The sequence below is a fragment of the Schistocerca nitens genome, chromosome 4, assembly GCF_023898315.1.
Source record: "Schistocerca nitens isolate TAMUIC-IGC-003100 chromosome 4, iqSchNite1.1, whole genome shotgun sequence".
In the NCBI taxonomy this organism is placed as follows: Eukaryota; Metazoa; Arthropoda; class Insecta; order Orthoptera; family Acrididae; genus Schistocerca; species Schistocerca nitens.
The window spans coordinates 855699107-855715705 of NC_064617.1; the positions used below are offsets into that span (position 1 = coordinate 855699107).

Genomic DNA, 16599 nt, shown 5'->3' on the forward strand with positions numbered 1-16599 from the left:
TCAATCACTAGCTACGAGTTTGAGCTAAATTGATATAAACCTTACATTTCCTCCTTAAAATTTGTTGCCAGCAGAAACCCTTAAGAGAACTAAGTTTTGTCACTGCTTATGTTAACCTTTACTGGGAGCAATATTTCATGTAGTTAAATTTTGTCTTAAAACGTGTATTTCTCCGATGTAATAAACGAGTGATAAAAGAAAAAAGCAAAGGGGCCTGGTTCTTCCTATTGTGTCCGGTTTGTAACACGTATCACATATATTAATGTCCACTAATAGGCGTCTAGGTACTTTTGGTCAGCTAGTGTAGTTGAGGCAGTTAAGTCTATTGTTTGCAATAATACTGGTCGCAATTCTATGTAGTCGGAAATTTCACTGACTGAAGAGATCAGTGACGAGAGATCTGGAGAACGTGGTAGCCAGGACAACACTCGAATACCCTGTATATCAGGACAGCACAGGGAGCATGCAATCTTGCGTTATCTTGTCGAAAGATCTTGTCCAACTGACCCGAAGATAGAGCACAGCCACTGACCTTAAGACATCAGAACTGTTATAGCTGCTGTTCGAATTACCAGCTATGGGAAACAGAGATGATCGTTTTGCATATGTAGTAGCACCTGATACCGTCATCACTCCAGATGCTGGGCCAGTATGACAGTCGAAAACGAATGATGGAAAAGTTCGTTCTCATTGGAGCTAGTGCGTACGTTCATGGTGATGCCGTTTCGAGAACTGGGACTCATCTGAAAAGAGAAAGTGGTGCTACTTCCTTGTCCACTGTTGTCGTTGGGCACACCAATGTCGTGATGCCTCTTTACGCTGTGTGGCAGTCCATATGTTGCCGCACTGTCCATGCGAAAACTTGACCTCCTGCAAATAAGCCCGTTTCCTGACACAAGACATCTGATGTCGCTGTAGGATCCTGCACAGACGAGTGAACAGTATATCTGTCCTCTCAGGCGCTAGTCGCGTGCCAGTCGCGGTGGCCGAGCGTTTCTAGGCGCTTCATTCCGGAACCGAGTGACTGCTATGTTCGCAGGTTCGAATCCTGCCTCGGGCATGGATGTGTGTGATGTCCTTAGGTTAGTTGGCCAGCCGGAGTGGCCGAGCGGTTCTAGGCGCTTCAGTCTGAAACCGCGCGACCGCTGCGGTCGCAGGATCCAATCCTGCCTCGGGCATGGATGTGTGTGATGTCCTTAGGTTAGATAGGTTTAAGTACTTCTAAGCTCTAGGGGACTGATGACCTCCGCTGTTAAGTCCCATAGTGCTCAGAGCCATTTGAATTTGTTTGAGCTAGTCGCATGGGGCCATTGAAATCCTGTATCGTGTTCGGCATGACCCTCCTCTATCCATCGAATCCTTAACAGGATCGCCACCAACTCAAGCACCAATATCACGGAACGATAAACCACAGTCTCGATAGTCCACCGAGCCAGGTGGCGCAGTGGTTAGCACACTGGACTCGCATTCTGGAGGACGACGGTTCAATTCCGCTTCCGGCCATCCTGATTTATGTTTTCCGTGATTTCCCTAAATCACTCCAGGCAAATGCCGGGATGGTTCCTTTGAAAGGGCACGGCCGACTTCCTTCCCCGTCCTTCCCTAATCCGATGAGACCGATGACCTCGCTGTTTGGTCTCTTCCCCCAAACAATCCAATCCAATCCAAATCTCGATTGTCCACAGTCCAGCCACTGACGAATTCTTTTCCTGTCACGATCTACTCACCAACGAATCACATTGACATGTGATTCCTGAATAATAATAACTGCCACGTAATTTTGCCTTCTATGCAGCATGTAGATGGCATCAGCACTACCTACTTTGTGAGGTTGCAATGAAACGCTGATGATTTGCATATCCGAGCACGTAGTACGCTTCGTGCCAATCTTATGTCTGTTGTCCCGGCAGCCATTAAGCCCCGGCCTGTAGTGACGGTGGTGTGGTTTGCAGATGGGGCAGCGGACTCGGCAGAGGACGGCGAGTCCGGGCCGCCGCTGGTGCTGCTGCCTGGCGGCGAGAAGCGCGGCGCGGACGACGGCGGCCGCCTGATGCTGGGGCTCGGTAAGCGAGGCGGCGACCGCTACACGCCATACATTAGCGTAGGTGCGTACACCGCCGCCAGCCGCCAGCCGCAGCGCAGCCGCAGCCAGCGCCACGGGGAAGTGGCTCCTCACTCACCGGACGACGCGCGCTAGCTACTTTGTCTGACCGCTGCTCCCTCCTTCACACTCGACCGAGGCAAGCGAGCATACCACCTTGGGTCTCCTCTCAGCGCCTGCCTTCGAACTGGAATTGTAGTTGTTGTGGTCTTCTGTCATGAGACTGGTTTGATGTAGCTCTCCATGCTACTCTATCCTGTGCAAGCTTCTTCATCTCCCAGTACCTACTGCAACCTACATCCTTCTGAATCCGCTTGGTGTACTCATCTCTTGGTCTCCCTCTGCGATTTTTACCCTCGACGCTGCCCTCCAATACTAAATTGGTGATTCCTTGATGCCTCAGATGATGTCCTACCAACCGATCCCTTTTTCTACTCAAGTTGTGCCACAATCTCCTCTTCTCCCCAATTCTATTCAATATCTCCTCATTAGTTATGTGATCAACCCACCTAATCTTCAGCATTCTTCTGTAGCATCACATTTCGAAAGCTTCTATTCTCTTCTTGTCAAAACTATTTATCGTCCATGTTTCACTTCCATACGTGGCTACACTCTATACAAATACTTTCAGAAACGACTTCCTGACACTTAAATCTATACTCGATGTTAACAAATTTCTCTTCTTCAGAAACGCTTTCCTTGCCATTGCCAGTCTACATTTTATATCCTGTCTACTTCGACCATCATCAGTTATTTTGCTCCCCAAATAGCAAAACTCCTTTACTACTTTTAGTGTCTCATTTCCTAATTTAATTCCCTCAGCATCACCCGACTTAATTCGACTACATTCCATTATCTTCGTTTTGCTTTTATCGATGTTCATCTTATATCGCCCTTTCAAGACACTGTCCATTCCATTCAACTGCTCTTCCAAGCCCTTTGCTGTCTCTGACAGAATTACAATGTCATCGGCGAACTTCAAAGTTTTTATTTCTTCTCCGTGGATTTTAATACCAACTCCGAATTTTTCTTTTGTTTCCTTTACTATTTGCTCTATATACAGATTGAATAACATCGGGGAGAGGCTACAACCCTGTCTCACTCCCTTCCCAACCACTGCTTCCCTTTCATGTCCCTCGACTCTTATAACTGCCATCTGCTTTCTGTACAAATTGTAAATAGCCTTTCGCTCCCTGCATTTTACCACTGCCACCTTCAGAATTTGAAAGAGAGTATTCCAGTCAACATTGTCAAAAGCTTTCTCTAAGTCTACAAATGCTAGAAACATAGGTATGCCTTTCCTTAATCTTTCTTCTAAGATAAGTCGTAGGGTCAGTATTGCCTCACGTGTTCCAACATTTCTACGGAATCCAAACTGATCTTCCCCGAGGTCGGCTTCCACCAGTTTTTCCATTCGTCTGTAAATAATTCGCGTGAGTATTTTGCAGCTGTGACTTATTAAACTGATAGTTCGGTAATTTTCACATTTGTCAACACCTGCTTTCTTTGGGATTGGAATTATTATATTCTTCTTGAAGTCCGAGGGAATTTCGCCTGTCTCATACATCTTGCTCACCAGATGGTAGAGTTTTGTCAGGACTGGCTCTCCCAAGGCTGTCAGTAGTTCTAATGGAATGTTCTCTATTCCCAGGGCCTTGTTTCGACTTTGGTCTTTCAGTGCTCTGTCAGACTCTTCACGCAGTATCATATCTTCTTCTTATTTGAAACGGATGGTGGTTCGATCCGGCGGCCACGAATTCCTCTCTTGTGGCAACCTCTTCATCACAGAGTAGCACTTGGACCACACGTGCTCAATTATTTATTGGATGCATTCCACTCTCTGTCTGCCCCAACAATTTCTATCATCTAATGCCCCCTCCAGTACTATGGAACTTATTCCCAGATCTCTTAACACATGTCTCATCATCCCATCTTCTTGTTTGTGTTTTCCGTATGTTCCTTTCTCCATTTCCCATCGATTCTGCAGAGAGAACTTCCACATTACTTACCTTACCAATCCACTTAATTATCAACATTATTCTGCAGCACTATATCTCAAACACTTCCATTCCCTTCTTATCTGGTTTCCCCATAGAGCATGATACACTACCATACAATGCTGTGCTGCAACGTGCCTTCTCTAAAATTTCTTCCCCAGACTAAGGTCGATGTTTGATACTAGAAGAAACCGATTGGCCAGGAATGCTCTCTTTGCCTGTGCTACTTTGCTTTATGTCCTCCATCATGTGTTATTTTGCTTCTGGGGTTGCAAAATTCCTTAATTTCGTCTGCTTCAGTGTCCCTAATTTTAAGATCAAGCTTATGGCTAAATCTCATTACACCGACTCCTGATAACTTTGGTCTTTCTCTAGTTTACGCTCAGTCCATACCTTGTACTCATTATACTGTTCACTCCATTCAACACATCGTGTAATTCTTTTATACTTTCACTGAGGATATCAATGACATCAGCTAATCTTATCATTGATGTCGTTTCACCATGGATTTTAATCCAATTCTTTTCTTTTATATCCATCATTCCTTCTTCAATGTATACATTGAACAGCAGGTACGAAAGACTACATCCTTGTCTTTGTTACAAGGCCGGTTTCCCGGAATAAGTCATGTAACGTATGCAAATTCATGTTGAGAGACCTATTTGACTGCAATTTTTAACGAAAGCTGAGGGTTAAGATAGACAGCAGTGCTAGTGATTGTCGGTAACTACCTGAAGCCATCTTTCTCTTCTTTTACTCTTAAGTCGAGTTAGCATGCCCTGCAGAAGTGAGAGAACTTTGAAAGCATTTTGAGCAATGGAAAATGTACACAGCACGTCAGGGACAGTACAGTGGGCTGGCAACCCTAGAGCAAATGCGCAGAAGGCTTCCTGAGGGAGAGGCGAGGATCAATAGCCACCTGCCACTGGCAATGCTTTTGTAGTGCCACGCTGGGATGTCCAACTTCGTTCTGGAGGAGCATATGTACACTACTGGCCATTAAAATTGCTACACAAAAAAAAAAATGCAGATGATAAACGGTTATTCATTGGACAAATGTATTATACTAGAACTGACACGTGATTACATTTTCACGCAATTCGGGTGCATAGATCCTGAGAAATCAGTACCCAGAACAACCACCTCTGGCCGTAATAACGGCCTTGATACGCCTGGGCATTGAGTCAGACAGAGCTTGGATGGCGTGTACAGGTACAGCTGCCCATGCAGCTTCAACACGACACCACAGTTCATCAAGAGTAGTGACTGGCGTATTGTGATGAGCCACTTGCTCGGCCACCATTGACCAGACGTTTTCAGTTGGTGAGAGATCTGGAGAATGTGCTGCCCAGGGCAGCAGTCGAACATTTTCTGTATCCACAAAGGCCCGTACAGGACCTGTAACATGCGGTAGTGCATTATGGTGCTGAAATGTAGTGTTTCGCAGGGATCAAAGAAAGGGTAGAGCCACAGGTCGTAACACATCTGAAATGTAAACGTCCACTGTTCAAAGTGCCGTCAATACGAACAAGAGGCGACCGAGACGTGTAACCAATGGCACCCCATACCACCACGCCGGGTGATACGCCAGTATGGCGATCACAAATACACGCTTTCAATGTGCGTTCATCGCGATGTCGCCAAACACGCATGTGATCATCATGATGCTGTAAACAGAACCTGGACTCATCCGAAAAAAATGACGTTTTGCCATTCGTGCACCAGGTTTGTCGTTGAGGCGCTCCTGTCTGTGATGCAGCGTCAAGGGTAACCGCAGCCATGGTCTCCGAGCTGATAGTCCATGCTGCTGCAAACGTCGTCGAACTGTTCGTGCAGATGGTTGTTGTCTTGCAAGTGTCCCCATCTGTTGACTCAGGGATCGAGACGTGGGTGCACGATCCGTTACAGCCATGCGGATAAGATGCCTGTCATCTCGACTGCTAGTGATACGAGGCCGTTGGGATCCAGCACGGCTTTCCGTATTACCCTCCTGAACCCACCGATTCCATATTCTGCTAACAGTCATTGGATCTCGACCAAACGCGAACAGCAATGTCGCGATACGATAAACCGCAATAGGTTGCAATCCGACCTTTATCAAAGTCGGAAACGTGATGGTATGCATTTCGCCTCCTTACACGAGGCATCACAACAACGTTTCACGAGGCGACGCCGGTCAACTGCTGTCTGTGTATGAGAAATCGGTTGGAAACTTTCCTCATGTGAGCACGTTGTAGGTGTCGCCACCGGCGCCAACCTTGTGTGATTGCTCTGAAAAGCTAATCATTTGCATGTCACAGCATCTTCTTCCTGTCAGTTAAATTTCGTGTCTGTAGCACGTCATGTTCGTGTGTAGCAATTTTAATGGCCAATAGTGTAATTTAGTATGCAACTACAGCTGTAATATGCAATTATCCCACTGCAGAATTACAAGTTGTTGTGTCATATAGAATGACACATCAATTGGTGAATGACTTCGTTCAGCTGTGCTCTACGCCTACATCTACATTCAGCAAACCGTCTGACAGTATGTGGTGGAGGATACTTCTGTTCCTCCTCCACGTTCTTATGAGCTCTAATTTCTCCGATTGGAAACTCAGCAGTAAATCTCTCCGTGAGTCGTGCTTGGGTAGCTCAGTTGGTAGAGCACTTGCCCGCGAAAGGCAAAGGTCCCGAGTTCGAGTCTCGGTCCGGCACACAGTTTTAATCTGCTAGGAAATTTCAGTATTTGTATGGACTGACAGTACATCGCAAAAACGAAATTGAAAAGACCTGCCGGAACACCACAGAAAATGTTCCATACGGCTCTTGCTAAAGGCACCAACACAACAACTCGCAAGCACAGTTTTCCTGTCATATTTCATTACCTTGCCTCCGCTAGCACAAATGACAACAAGATACGGCCTGTTCGCATGGCCTAACGCACAACTTGTGAGATAAAGTTGAAACAGACCCAGATCAAACCCATTCACCGAATTAACGACAGCTGGTCTGATATTGATTTTTAAAGTTTTTCCACAGTTATCCACGCAAATGAAACACTGGTTATCAAGTTATGCCTTTGAAACACCTCACATTAACAGATATAATACTGAATAAAATCCAGGTAGGCTTTAAACTGCGTCTTGCCGTAAACTAGATGGATCTCGCATGTACAGTCGTCGACAGACTTAGGAGTAACATCAGGCGTGCCCTAGGGAAGTGTGGTGGGGACTTTGTTGTTCATATCGTGTAGTAATAACCTGACAGGCAACGTACGTACAAAATTCCTTGTCAATGTGGGAAGGCTTACATTCTCCGTTCGATTTGCACAGTTCATGACAAGTGTGTGGAACATCGCCGTCATACGAGGCTACAACAGCCGGAAAGATCGGCAGTGGGAGAACACTGCTTAAATGAGGGACACTGTAAGAGATTTGACGAAACTTTGGTGGTTGCCAACATTGCCGGTTTTTGGAACAGTGTCTATAAAGAAGCGATTTAAATTAGGTTGGCGGATAATTTGATTAACAGAGACAATGTGTTTCCTCTTAGCAGGTCGTGAAATCCTGTACAATCCCGCATCAAAATTGAACGTTCTTCGGTGCGGCCCTGAGTGCGATATATCGTTGCCGCCAGTGTTCTACTAAGGGCGGCGCCACCTCCCTGTCTTGAAGATAGCAACCGTGATGGGCGCCGTATGCCCCGTGTACTGAACGGTGGCCAATATAGGACGTCGATCTGCAGCCTGGCATCATTTCTCAGCGGGACTCATCAGCAGAAGCAGCATTCTCCTGAAGACGGTGACCAGTTGTATCGCCAAAATATCGAGTCAAGTTGATTTTAGGGTTCGGCAGCAAACCCGAAGAGACCTCCATGACTTATTACGCCGGTAAAGCCTACGAAGTCACAAAGAAATGATCTCCGGAAGGACTGAATCAGCATATAGAAAAGTCAAAACAATCTTGAAAACATTAAAATGCAATGGAAATTCCGCTGTTAAACGCATAAGAGAGAGTGGATGGATGGAAAGAGAACAATGAAGGCCTCTATGAGGGAAAGACATGTCTGACGACTTGATAGAAGAAGAAATTGGGGTCAAAATGGAAGACATGGGTGATCCAGCACTAGTTAGAATTCAAAAGAGCTCTGGAAGACTTGAGATCATATAAGACAGAAGGGGTAGATCACGTTCCATCTGAATTCCTGAAATTATTGGGGGAAGTGGACGTCAAACGACTATTCAGGTTGGTGTGTGGCATGTATGAGGCTGGCGACGTACCATCAGACTTTCGGAAAAATACCATCCACATAATTCCAAAATAGAAAGGGCAGGTAGGTGCGAGAACTATCGCTCGATCAGCTTAACAGCTGATGCATCCAAGCTGCTGACAAGAAAAATGTGCGGAAGAATGGAAAAGAAAATTGAAGATCTGTTAGATGACGATCAATTTGACTTTGGGAAAGGTGAAGATATCACAAAGACAGTTCTGACGATTGAGTTCGATAACGGAAGCAAGACGGGAGAAAAATTAAAATACGCTCATAGGATTTGTCGAGCTATGAAAACCGTTGGATAATGTAAAATGGAGCAGTATGTTCGAAATTCTGAGAAAAATTGCCGTAAGCTATAGGGAAGGACGGGTAATATAGATAATATATCAGAACCAAGAAGAAACCATCAGACCGGATGACCAAGAATGAAGTGCTCAGATTAAAAAGGGTATAAGACTGGGATGCAGCTTTTCGCCCTTACTGCTCAATCTAACGTGGAAAAAGCAATGATGGAAATAAACGAAAGGTTCAAGGATAGGATTAAAATTCAGGGTGGAAAGGTATCAATGTTAAGATTCGCTGATGACGTTGCTATTCTCAGTGAAAGTGAAGAAGAATTATAGGGTCTGTCGAATGGGATGAACAGTATAGTGAGTACTGAATATGGATTGAGAGTAAACCGGAAAAGTCCAAAAATTAGAAATGAGAACATAGAAAAACTTAAGATTGAAATTGGTGATAATGAAGTAGATGAGTTAAGGAATTCTGCTACCTTTGAAGCAAAATAACCCATGACGAACGAAGCAAGAAGGACATAAAAAGCAGATTAGTACAGGTAAAAGGGCATTCCTGCCGAAGAGAAGTCTACTATTATCAAAAATAGGCCTTAATTTGAAGAAGAATGCCGGAGAACGTGCGTTCGGAGAACAACACTGTATCGTAGAGGATCAAGGACAGTGGGAAAATCGGTACAGAAGAGAATCGAAGCGTTTGAGATGCGGTGTTGCAGGAAAATGTTGAAAATTAGGTGGACTGATAAGATAAGGAGTGAAGAGGTTCTTCACAGAATCGATGAAGAAAGGAGCGTATGGGAAACACTAACAAGAAGAAGGGGCAGGATAATGGGACATTTTTTTTATTTTTTAAACGTCAAGTTTCGTGAGACTAAATTAAGGAGCTAATCTCCAAGGTCTTGGAAGGTGTCAGTACATGAAATTACAACAGAAAAGTAATAACAGATAAAAATAAATGTTTATGAAACTGAAAAAGGTCAGTCCATCAGTTTAAGTAAAACGCAGACAACAAGACAATAAGAATCAGCTTAATTTTTCAAGGAAATCCTCGACAGAATAGGAGTGACCCATGAGGAAACTCTCCAGTTTCGATCTGAAAGCACGTGGATTACTGCTAAGATTTTTTTAATTCGAGTGGTAGTTTATTGAAAATGGATGCAGCAGTATACTTCACAGCTTTCTGCACAAGAGTTATGGAAGTCCGATCCAAATGCAGGTTTGATTTCTGCCGAGAATTAACCGAGTGAAAGCTGCTTATACTTGGGAATAAGCTAATATTGTTAACAAGAAATGACAGTGTTGTTGTTGTTGTGGTCTTCAGTCCTGAGAATGGTTTGATGCAGCTCTCCATGCTACTCTATCCTGTGCAAGCTTCTTCATCTCCCAGTACCTACTGCAACCTACATCCTTCTGAATCTGCTTAGTGTACTCATCTTTTGGTCTCCCTCTACGATTTTTACCCTCCACGCTGCCCTCCAATGCTAAATTTGTGATCCCTTGAGGCCTCAAAACATGTCCTACCAACCGATCCCTTCTTCTAGTCAAGTTGTGCCACAAACTTCTCTTCTCCCCAATCCTATTCAGTACCTCCTCATTACTTACGTGATCTACCCACCTTATCTTCAGCATTCTTCTGTAGCACCACATTTCGAAAGCTTCTATTCTCTTCTTGTCCACACTAGTTATCGTCCATGTTTCACTTCCATACATGGCTACACTCCATACAAATACTTTCAGAAACGACTTCCTGACACTTAAATCTATACTCGATGTTAACAAATTTCTCTTCTTCAGAAACGATTTCCTTGCCATTGCCAGTCTACATTTTATATCCTCTCTACTTCGACCATCATCAGTTATTTTACTCCCTAAATAGCAAAACTCCTTTACTACTTTAAGTGTCTCATTTCCTAATCTAATTCCCTCAGCATCACCCGATTTAATTTGACTACATTCCATTATCCTCGTTTTGCTTTTGTTGATGTTCATCTTATATCCTCCTTTCAAGACACTGTCCATTCCGTTCAACTGCTCTTCCAAGTCTTTTGCTGTCTCTGACAGAATTACAATGTCATCGGCGAACCTCAAAGTTTTTACTTCTTCTCCATGAATTTTAATGCCTACTCCGAATTTTTCTTTTGTTTCCTTTACTGCTTGCTCTATATACAGATTGAATAACATCGGGGAGAGGCTACAACCCTGTCTCACTCCTTTCCCAACCACTGCTTCCCTTTCATGCCCCTCGACTCTTCTAACTGCCATCTGGTTTCTGTACAAATTGTAAATAGCCTTTCGCTCCCCCGCTGACTCGAAAAAAAGTCATTGACAGATCTGGGATATTGCTAGCCACGGGATTACTTCACCAAGACGCAGACAGTTCATAGAGACACGTGTCACGTGTTGATGAGCATTGACCTATTGAAAAATTGCATTACGTACAATCGCATGAGAGGTAACACATGAGGATGTAGAAATGTCCGTGACGTAACGTTGGGCAGCCAAAACTCCTTCGGTCTCTACCAGCCCTGACCTCAAGCCATACCCAATGGCTACCTACATCACGACGCCTGAAGTAACACTGCCGTGTCCCTCCAAAACAATGGAAGAATAGTGTTTCTCCTGGTGTCACCGCCACACTCGCTGACAGTTGTCATCTGGGGTAGTGTGGAACAGCAATTTATTGGCGAACACGATGCTACGATGCAGCCGACACATGGGATGGTAATTCCCTACTTCCGCTGGTGCAGGTTCCAACCAGTGGTGCGAGATGACCCAGAATGTTGCAGTGAGTCCATTATTTGCTCTCGGATGGCAGGCGACGATGTTATGTTGTGCAAGTGTATGAAATTACACTGGCATCCTACCATGGCTTTCACTTTTTTTGTCAGGTAGTGCAGTTCACAGAATGAGGCGGTCTGAAGCCCAAATCGACTCGCTGAGGAAGCCTGCGCACTAATAGCACCTGAAATACTAACGCACACACTTTATACGAGTCACCGACGGAGAGTGGCACATCACTTCCTCGTTCGTGCATAAATATGTTCTGAATGTGGATTACTGAAACTTTCCTTGTCCTGGTAGGCTAGGAAAACCCGTACCGTTGTAACTGGCTGATAAGTGGTTTATAATGATCACTAATTTGTCTCAATTTCTTGTAGCTAGAAAGGGCTATTTCTCTTTACAGACCTGTTACAGGTTAAGTCAACAGGTACAAAAAATCAAACCTTCGCAAGGGATGCATGTCCTCTGCTCTGTAAATTCACGATGGTTGTGTTCTTTGTTTCCATCTCGTTCTTCCACGTCTTTCCTGCTCTGTTCATCATCCAACAACAGAGAAGACATCGAAATTTCATGTCAGCCTCACAGATCTCTAGGTGCCTTAATTTCTTACGAGTAAGGCCTTCCGATTATTTACTTTGCTGATCAAAGTCACATGGGTTTGGTTGTCTCTTCCCCCAAGCAAGCTGGAGGTTCGCTAGTGTATTGGGGGAAGCTAGAACTTCGCTACGTTATCTTTTTACTATATCTGCTTCTCTATACTTCCAGATGACATTACGATGTTTGCCACTCCCATTAATCCCGATCTCAGTTACGCAGTTTCCAAGCTTCAGTCGTGAACTTAAGCCAGTACTGCGCTCATACGCAAGAATTTCGCGCAAGTTTGCCCTCAGTCCAGCACCGCCCGTTCTGACCAGATTAGCAGAAGCGTTATTCAACTCAATCCGTTAGTTTCATTTTTCCATTGAAATAACTCTTAAAACTACCAACCCAACGCTTTGTTATTGGTTCAAATGGCTCTGAGCACTATGGGACTCAACTGCTGTGGTTACCAGTCCCCTAGAACTTAGAACTACTTAAACCTAACTAACCTAAGGACATCACACACATCCATGCCCGAGGCAGGATTCGAACCTGCGACCGTAGCAGTCCCACGGTTCCGGACTGCGCGCCTAGAACCGCGAGACCACCGCGGCCGGCGCTTTGTTATTCCTTACTGATTATTGACCCCCGTAAATCACCCCTCTCTGTCGTAAGTTAAGTGCTTTACCCTTTTATGCTTTACGAACATGACATTTAACAGTAGTACCAAGCAGTCAGTAGATTTAGTTGGTCTCATTGTTCTTTGCACATAAGACTGCCGTATTATTACAAGCAAGGTACAAGGGTACCGCGACCGTATCACTTTCGTAGTCCTTGATTTAAATTTCATGCAACACCAATCTCGTCGTGTTCTTCTTATATGGTAAAAGCTTTTAAACGTGATAAGTATTGGCCATAAGAAGCTCCAGTGGGATTATTTTTACGGAAACGTATTCTTCCGTATGTTCACTGAGCTTTTGTCTCGGTTGCGCTGCCTTATTCCGATGTTTCTCTACGAGAATCGCCTCGCTTAGCTGTCCTTGGGCTGCACTGAATGGACTTATGACGTTCGTTATAGTTTTAATTCCTACAGAACAGATGCTTCAACTGAAGGCATCGCATTAGTTTGTCCTATTCGAAATCTTTTTCAATTATTTCATGTGACTTGCAAGTCTGCTGCAGACGAGAATTCTAAATGATCTACATAAAATGAAAATATCATTATTGAGCGAAAGCGAGAGAAAGTATAAGTCGAGCAATCGTAATTCAGTAATACCAACTTAACAACTTTGTTCCAACTCATGGTGGAGTTTTCATTATTCCACCTGCGATATATAGACGAACGAAATTAACTGGTGATATTTATTTAATGAATCTGCACATCTTCTTATCCAAGTTAATTTATTAGGAAACCAAATGTTAAGAATCATATGTCTACTACATTAACTACTTTCTTTTGACCTCGTTGGCAGGATTAATCCTTTATACGCCGTCACGACAGTTCTCATTTCAGGTACAACTAAATCTGAACACGTCGCAGCAAAAACTATCGTTGTTGGACAAATTAATATCTTATGGCGGTAACAAGTGTGATATGATGAGCATTTTCTTGTGAAACAATAAAAGAGATCATGTAATGTTACGTGATTTTTCGTACCCTAGAAAATTCTTTCTCGATATTTATTTCACTGTCCAATCTGTTCAGTGCAGTTTGTTGATTATAAGAACAAACAAATATTGCACGTTTGTAGGCGAATGTTTCTCTACAGTTGCCATAGTTGTTTGGTGAGTGAAGATCATTTCTCTGTCATTTAGTCTGCTTTGTACGTATTCTTATTTAATTATTCGCATAGTGCATGTTTTCAAAAACTGTAGTCAATTGGCTAAAGCGTGCTGTAGGTAGTAAATATAAGTAGGCGTATAGTAATAAAACACGTATGCTCTAGTTTCTCCTTTTGGCACTATATTCATAATTTGCACTTACCTGGAAATTTGTTTCGTCGTATGTTTCCGATGTTACACAGTGAGTGTAATTCAATGCGGCAGATAGCATCTAGCAGATGTCAAACAAAGAAATCAGCCTTATGTAGAACTGGAGTAGGTCCGTGAGTGATAACACACACACACACCTTAAAGATATCTATTTAAGTAGCTGGAAATAATAACTATAGCCTCACAGCTAGGGAGTGATATTGATATCCACAAATACGCTGCCATACTAGAAGGAAAAATGATCTGAAATGTTCTCTCCGCTGTAAAGCGGCGCATATAGCACTGGATCGGCGAGTAACGAAATCATAAAACTAAACATATAGCCACGACAATAAAACGTCTTGGGAGAGGGCAATAGCAATTTTAACGGAAGTTAAATTTGTTTGCTCTCGATAACTTATATTAAGCTATAAATGAATTATTTATCAGTAATTAACTACGGTGATTAGTTACGTACTTGGAAACGTCCAGCATGAAACCATACAATAAGAAGGATTACGTTTTAATAAATATGAGCAACTGTTGTTGAAATTACACATTCCACATCATAGCGTTACCCGTGAACATGTCCAATTTTACATGTAAATAAGCGAAAAATGTATCGCGCGTCAGAAACACAAAAGATAACACGAGATCATTGTCTTTGGAACCACAGAACTAATTCGCTTTCTGTTTATGCCGTTACCACATAGTCAAGACTCTGATTATCATCAGAGAGAAAAAGTAAAAGCCAGCAAGGAAACTCTAACGACATATCGCGGTTCGCTGAGATAATTACGAGATGTAACGAATGTACTAAAGAAACAGAGTACATGTCACTCGAAACATCTTTCGATATTATTAACTGATTGACACCAATGTCAGATTGAAACGGCTGATTAAATGGTTTGTTGCACAAGTTGGTTGACAAGAGAGCGTTATAGAGACACTGAAAAAAAAAATCCTTGTATAACAATATATTCTTGTTATTCAATAATGTGTGGACCTCAGAAATATCTACTAATACAGGTGTAAGTTAGCTAACACAATTTGTTAACATACACTCTTATGTGTCTCTTCTGTATAAGTTCCTACATTTAACATCATTCTTAGCTACGACGTTGTCTGTTACTCTTGTGCTTTCTGAATCAAAATGTATTCTTACTTTTCAGTTTTATAACATTCTGTTGGCTGCAGGTAGCATCTATTTTCTACAGCTGATCACCTGCGTGTTATCGTTTTTGAAGGCGATAGGCTGTGTTTGTCTGACCATGAGCCTGCCAGCCAAAAAGGATTTCGTATTAAATTTTCGCATTTGAAGTCAATCCCGATGGGTTTCACAGTGCATGAGTTTTTTTTTTTTTTCATACGTAAAATACAGTGGAAAACATAACTGTAAAGACGATCACAGTGTGGAGCACTTATTTAAAATTACAAAATTACAAATACGTATTACTCATTCCTAAAGCGATAAAATTGGAGAAATTTGCGCAATTACAGACACAGACAGGCAGTCTTACAACGTGGTTGAAGTCAGGTTCCTGTCGTCATATTTCTTGTGGTTGTTTTCAGTGTGTAGTAATTGTTTGATGAATGTTTGCCGATCGCTGTCAAAGAAGGCTGCGGAGAGCAGAACAAGCAAACTCAACCCGTGCCACAACCAGTTCCGGCTACCTCGCACAGTGCTGTTTGTTCCATACTAAGCGTCAGTTCGAAAGCGAAAGAGCCACACAGAAGAAATGAATGTTCAAATTTTTATTCAAATGGTTAAAATGGCTCTGAGCACTATGGGACTTAACATCGGAAGTCATCAGTCCCCTACAACTTAGAACTAAACCCAACTAACCTAAGGACATCACACACATCCATGCCCGAGGCAGGATTCGAACCTGCGACCGTAGAAGTCGCGCGGTTCCGGACTGAAGCGCCTAGAACCGCTCGGTCACCGCGGCTGGCCCAAATTTTTATTGAAATACTTGTTTTCAATAATGCTATTTACTGTTACCAGTTTAGTTCCAGTTCTTAAAAACAGCATTTGGCGACACTGTTAATTATTATTTTTCTCGGCTAACTCTATTTCTCCTAGGTGTCGGAGATAACTAATGTGTTACGCTCAGAGCTACTTTATTATACAGGGTGTACATAAAGTCCGGGAACACTTTCAATTATTTATTGCACAAGAACCAGACATTGTACAGATATCCTATACATGTCATTTTGAAGAGAAACCCTAAATTTTTTTTTCATGTATACTGCCACAGCGTAGTTTGGTAATTTGCAGATAGTCAGCGCTAGTCGCAAACATTGCGAGTACATGAAATGGCCTCCCCGTAGATCTCACTCCGTGTGACTTTTTTCTGTGGTGACACATTAAAGATCTGATGTATGTACCGCCTCTACCACGTGATGTAGCAGAGCTCCGGGAGAGAATACTGGAAGCGACTGCCACAATCGACGATGCCAGGCTGGGACGGATATGGCAAGAATTCGACTACGTATTGACGTCTACCAGGCCACTCATGGTTCGCATATTGAATGTTTGTAAAAAACCTTTCGGAGTTTCTCTTCAAAACGCGATATGTATGACATCTGTACAATGTTTAGTTCTTGTGCAATAAATAAT

The 16599-nt window shown here is 43.1% G+C and overlaps 1 protein-coding gene across 1 annotated transcript in view; it reads left to right on the plus strand.

The window, feature by feature from the left end:
* Window positions 1-16599, plus strand: part of LOC126253302 (uncharacterized) — a 184469-nt gene that overhangs the window by 123485 nt on the left and 44385 nt on the right. The window contains exon 2 of the mRNA XM_049954533.1: window positions 1953-2063. Within this exon, the coding sequence (XP_049810490.1) occupies window positions 1953-2063 (111 nt within the window). The remainder of the gene's footprint in view (window positions 1-1952; window positions 2064-16599) is intronic.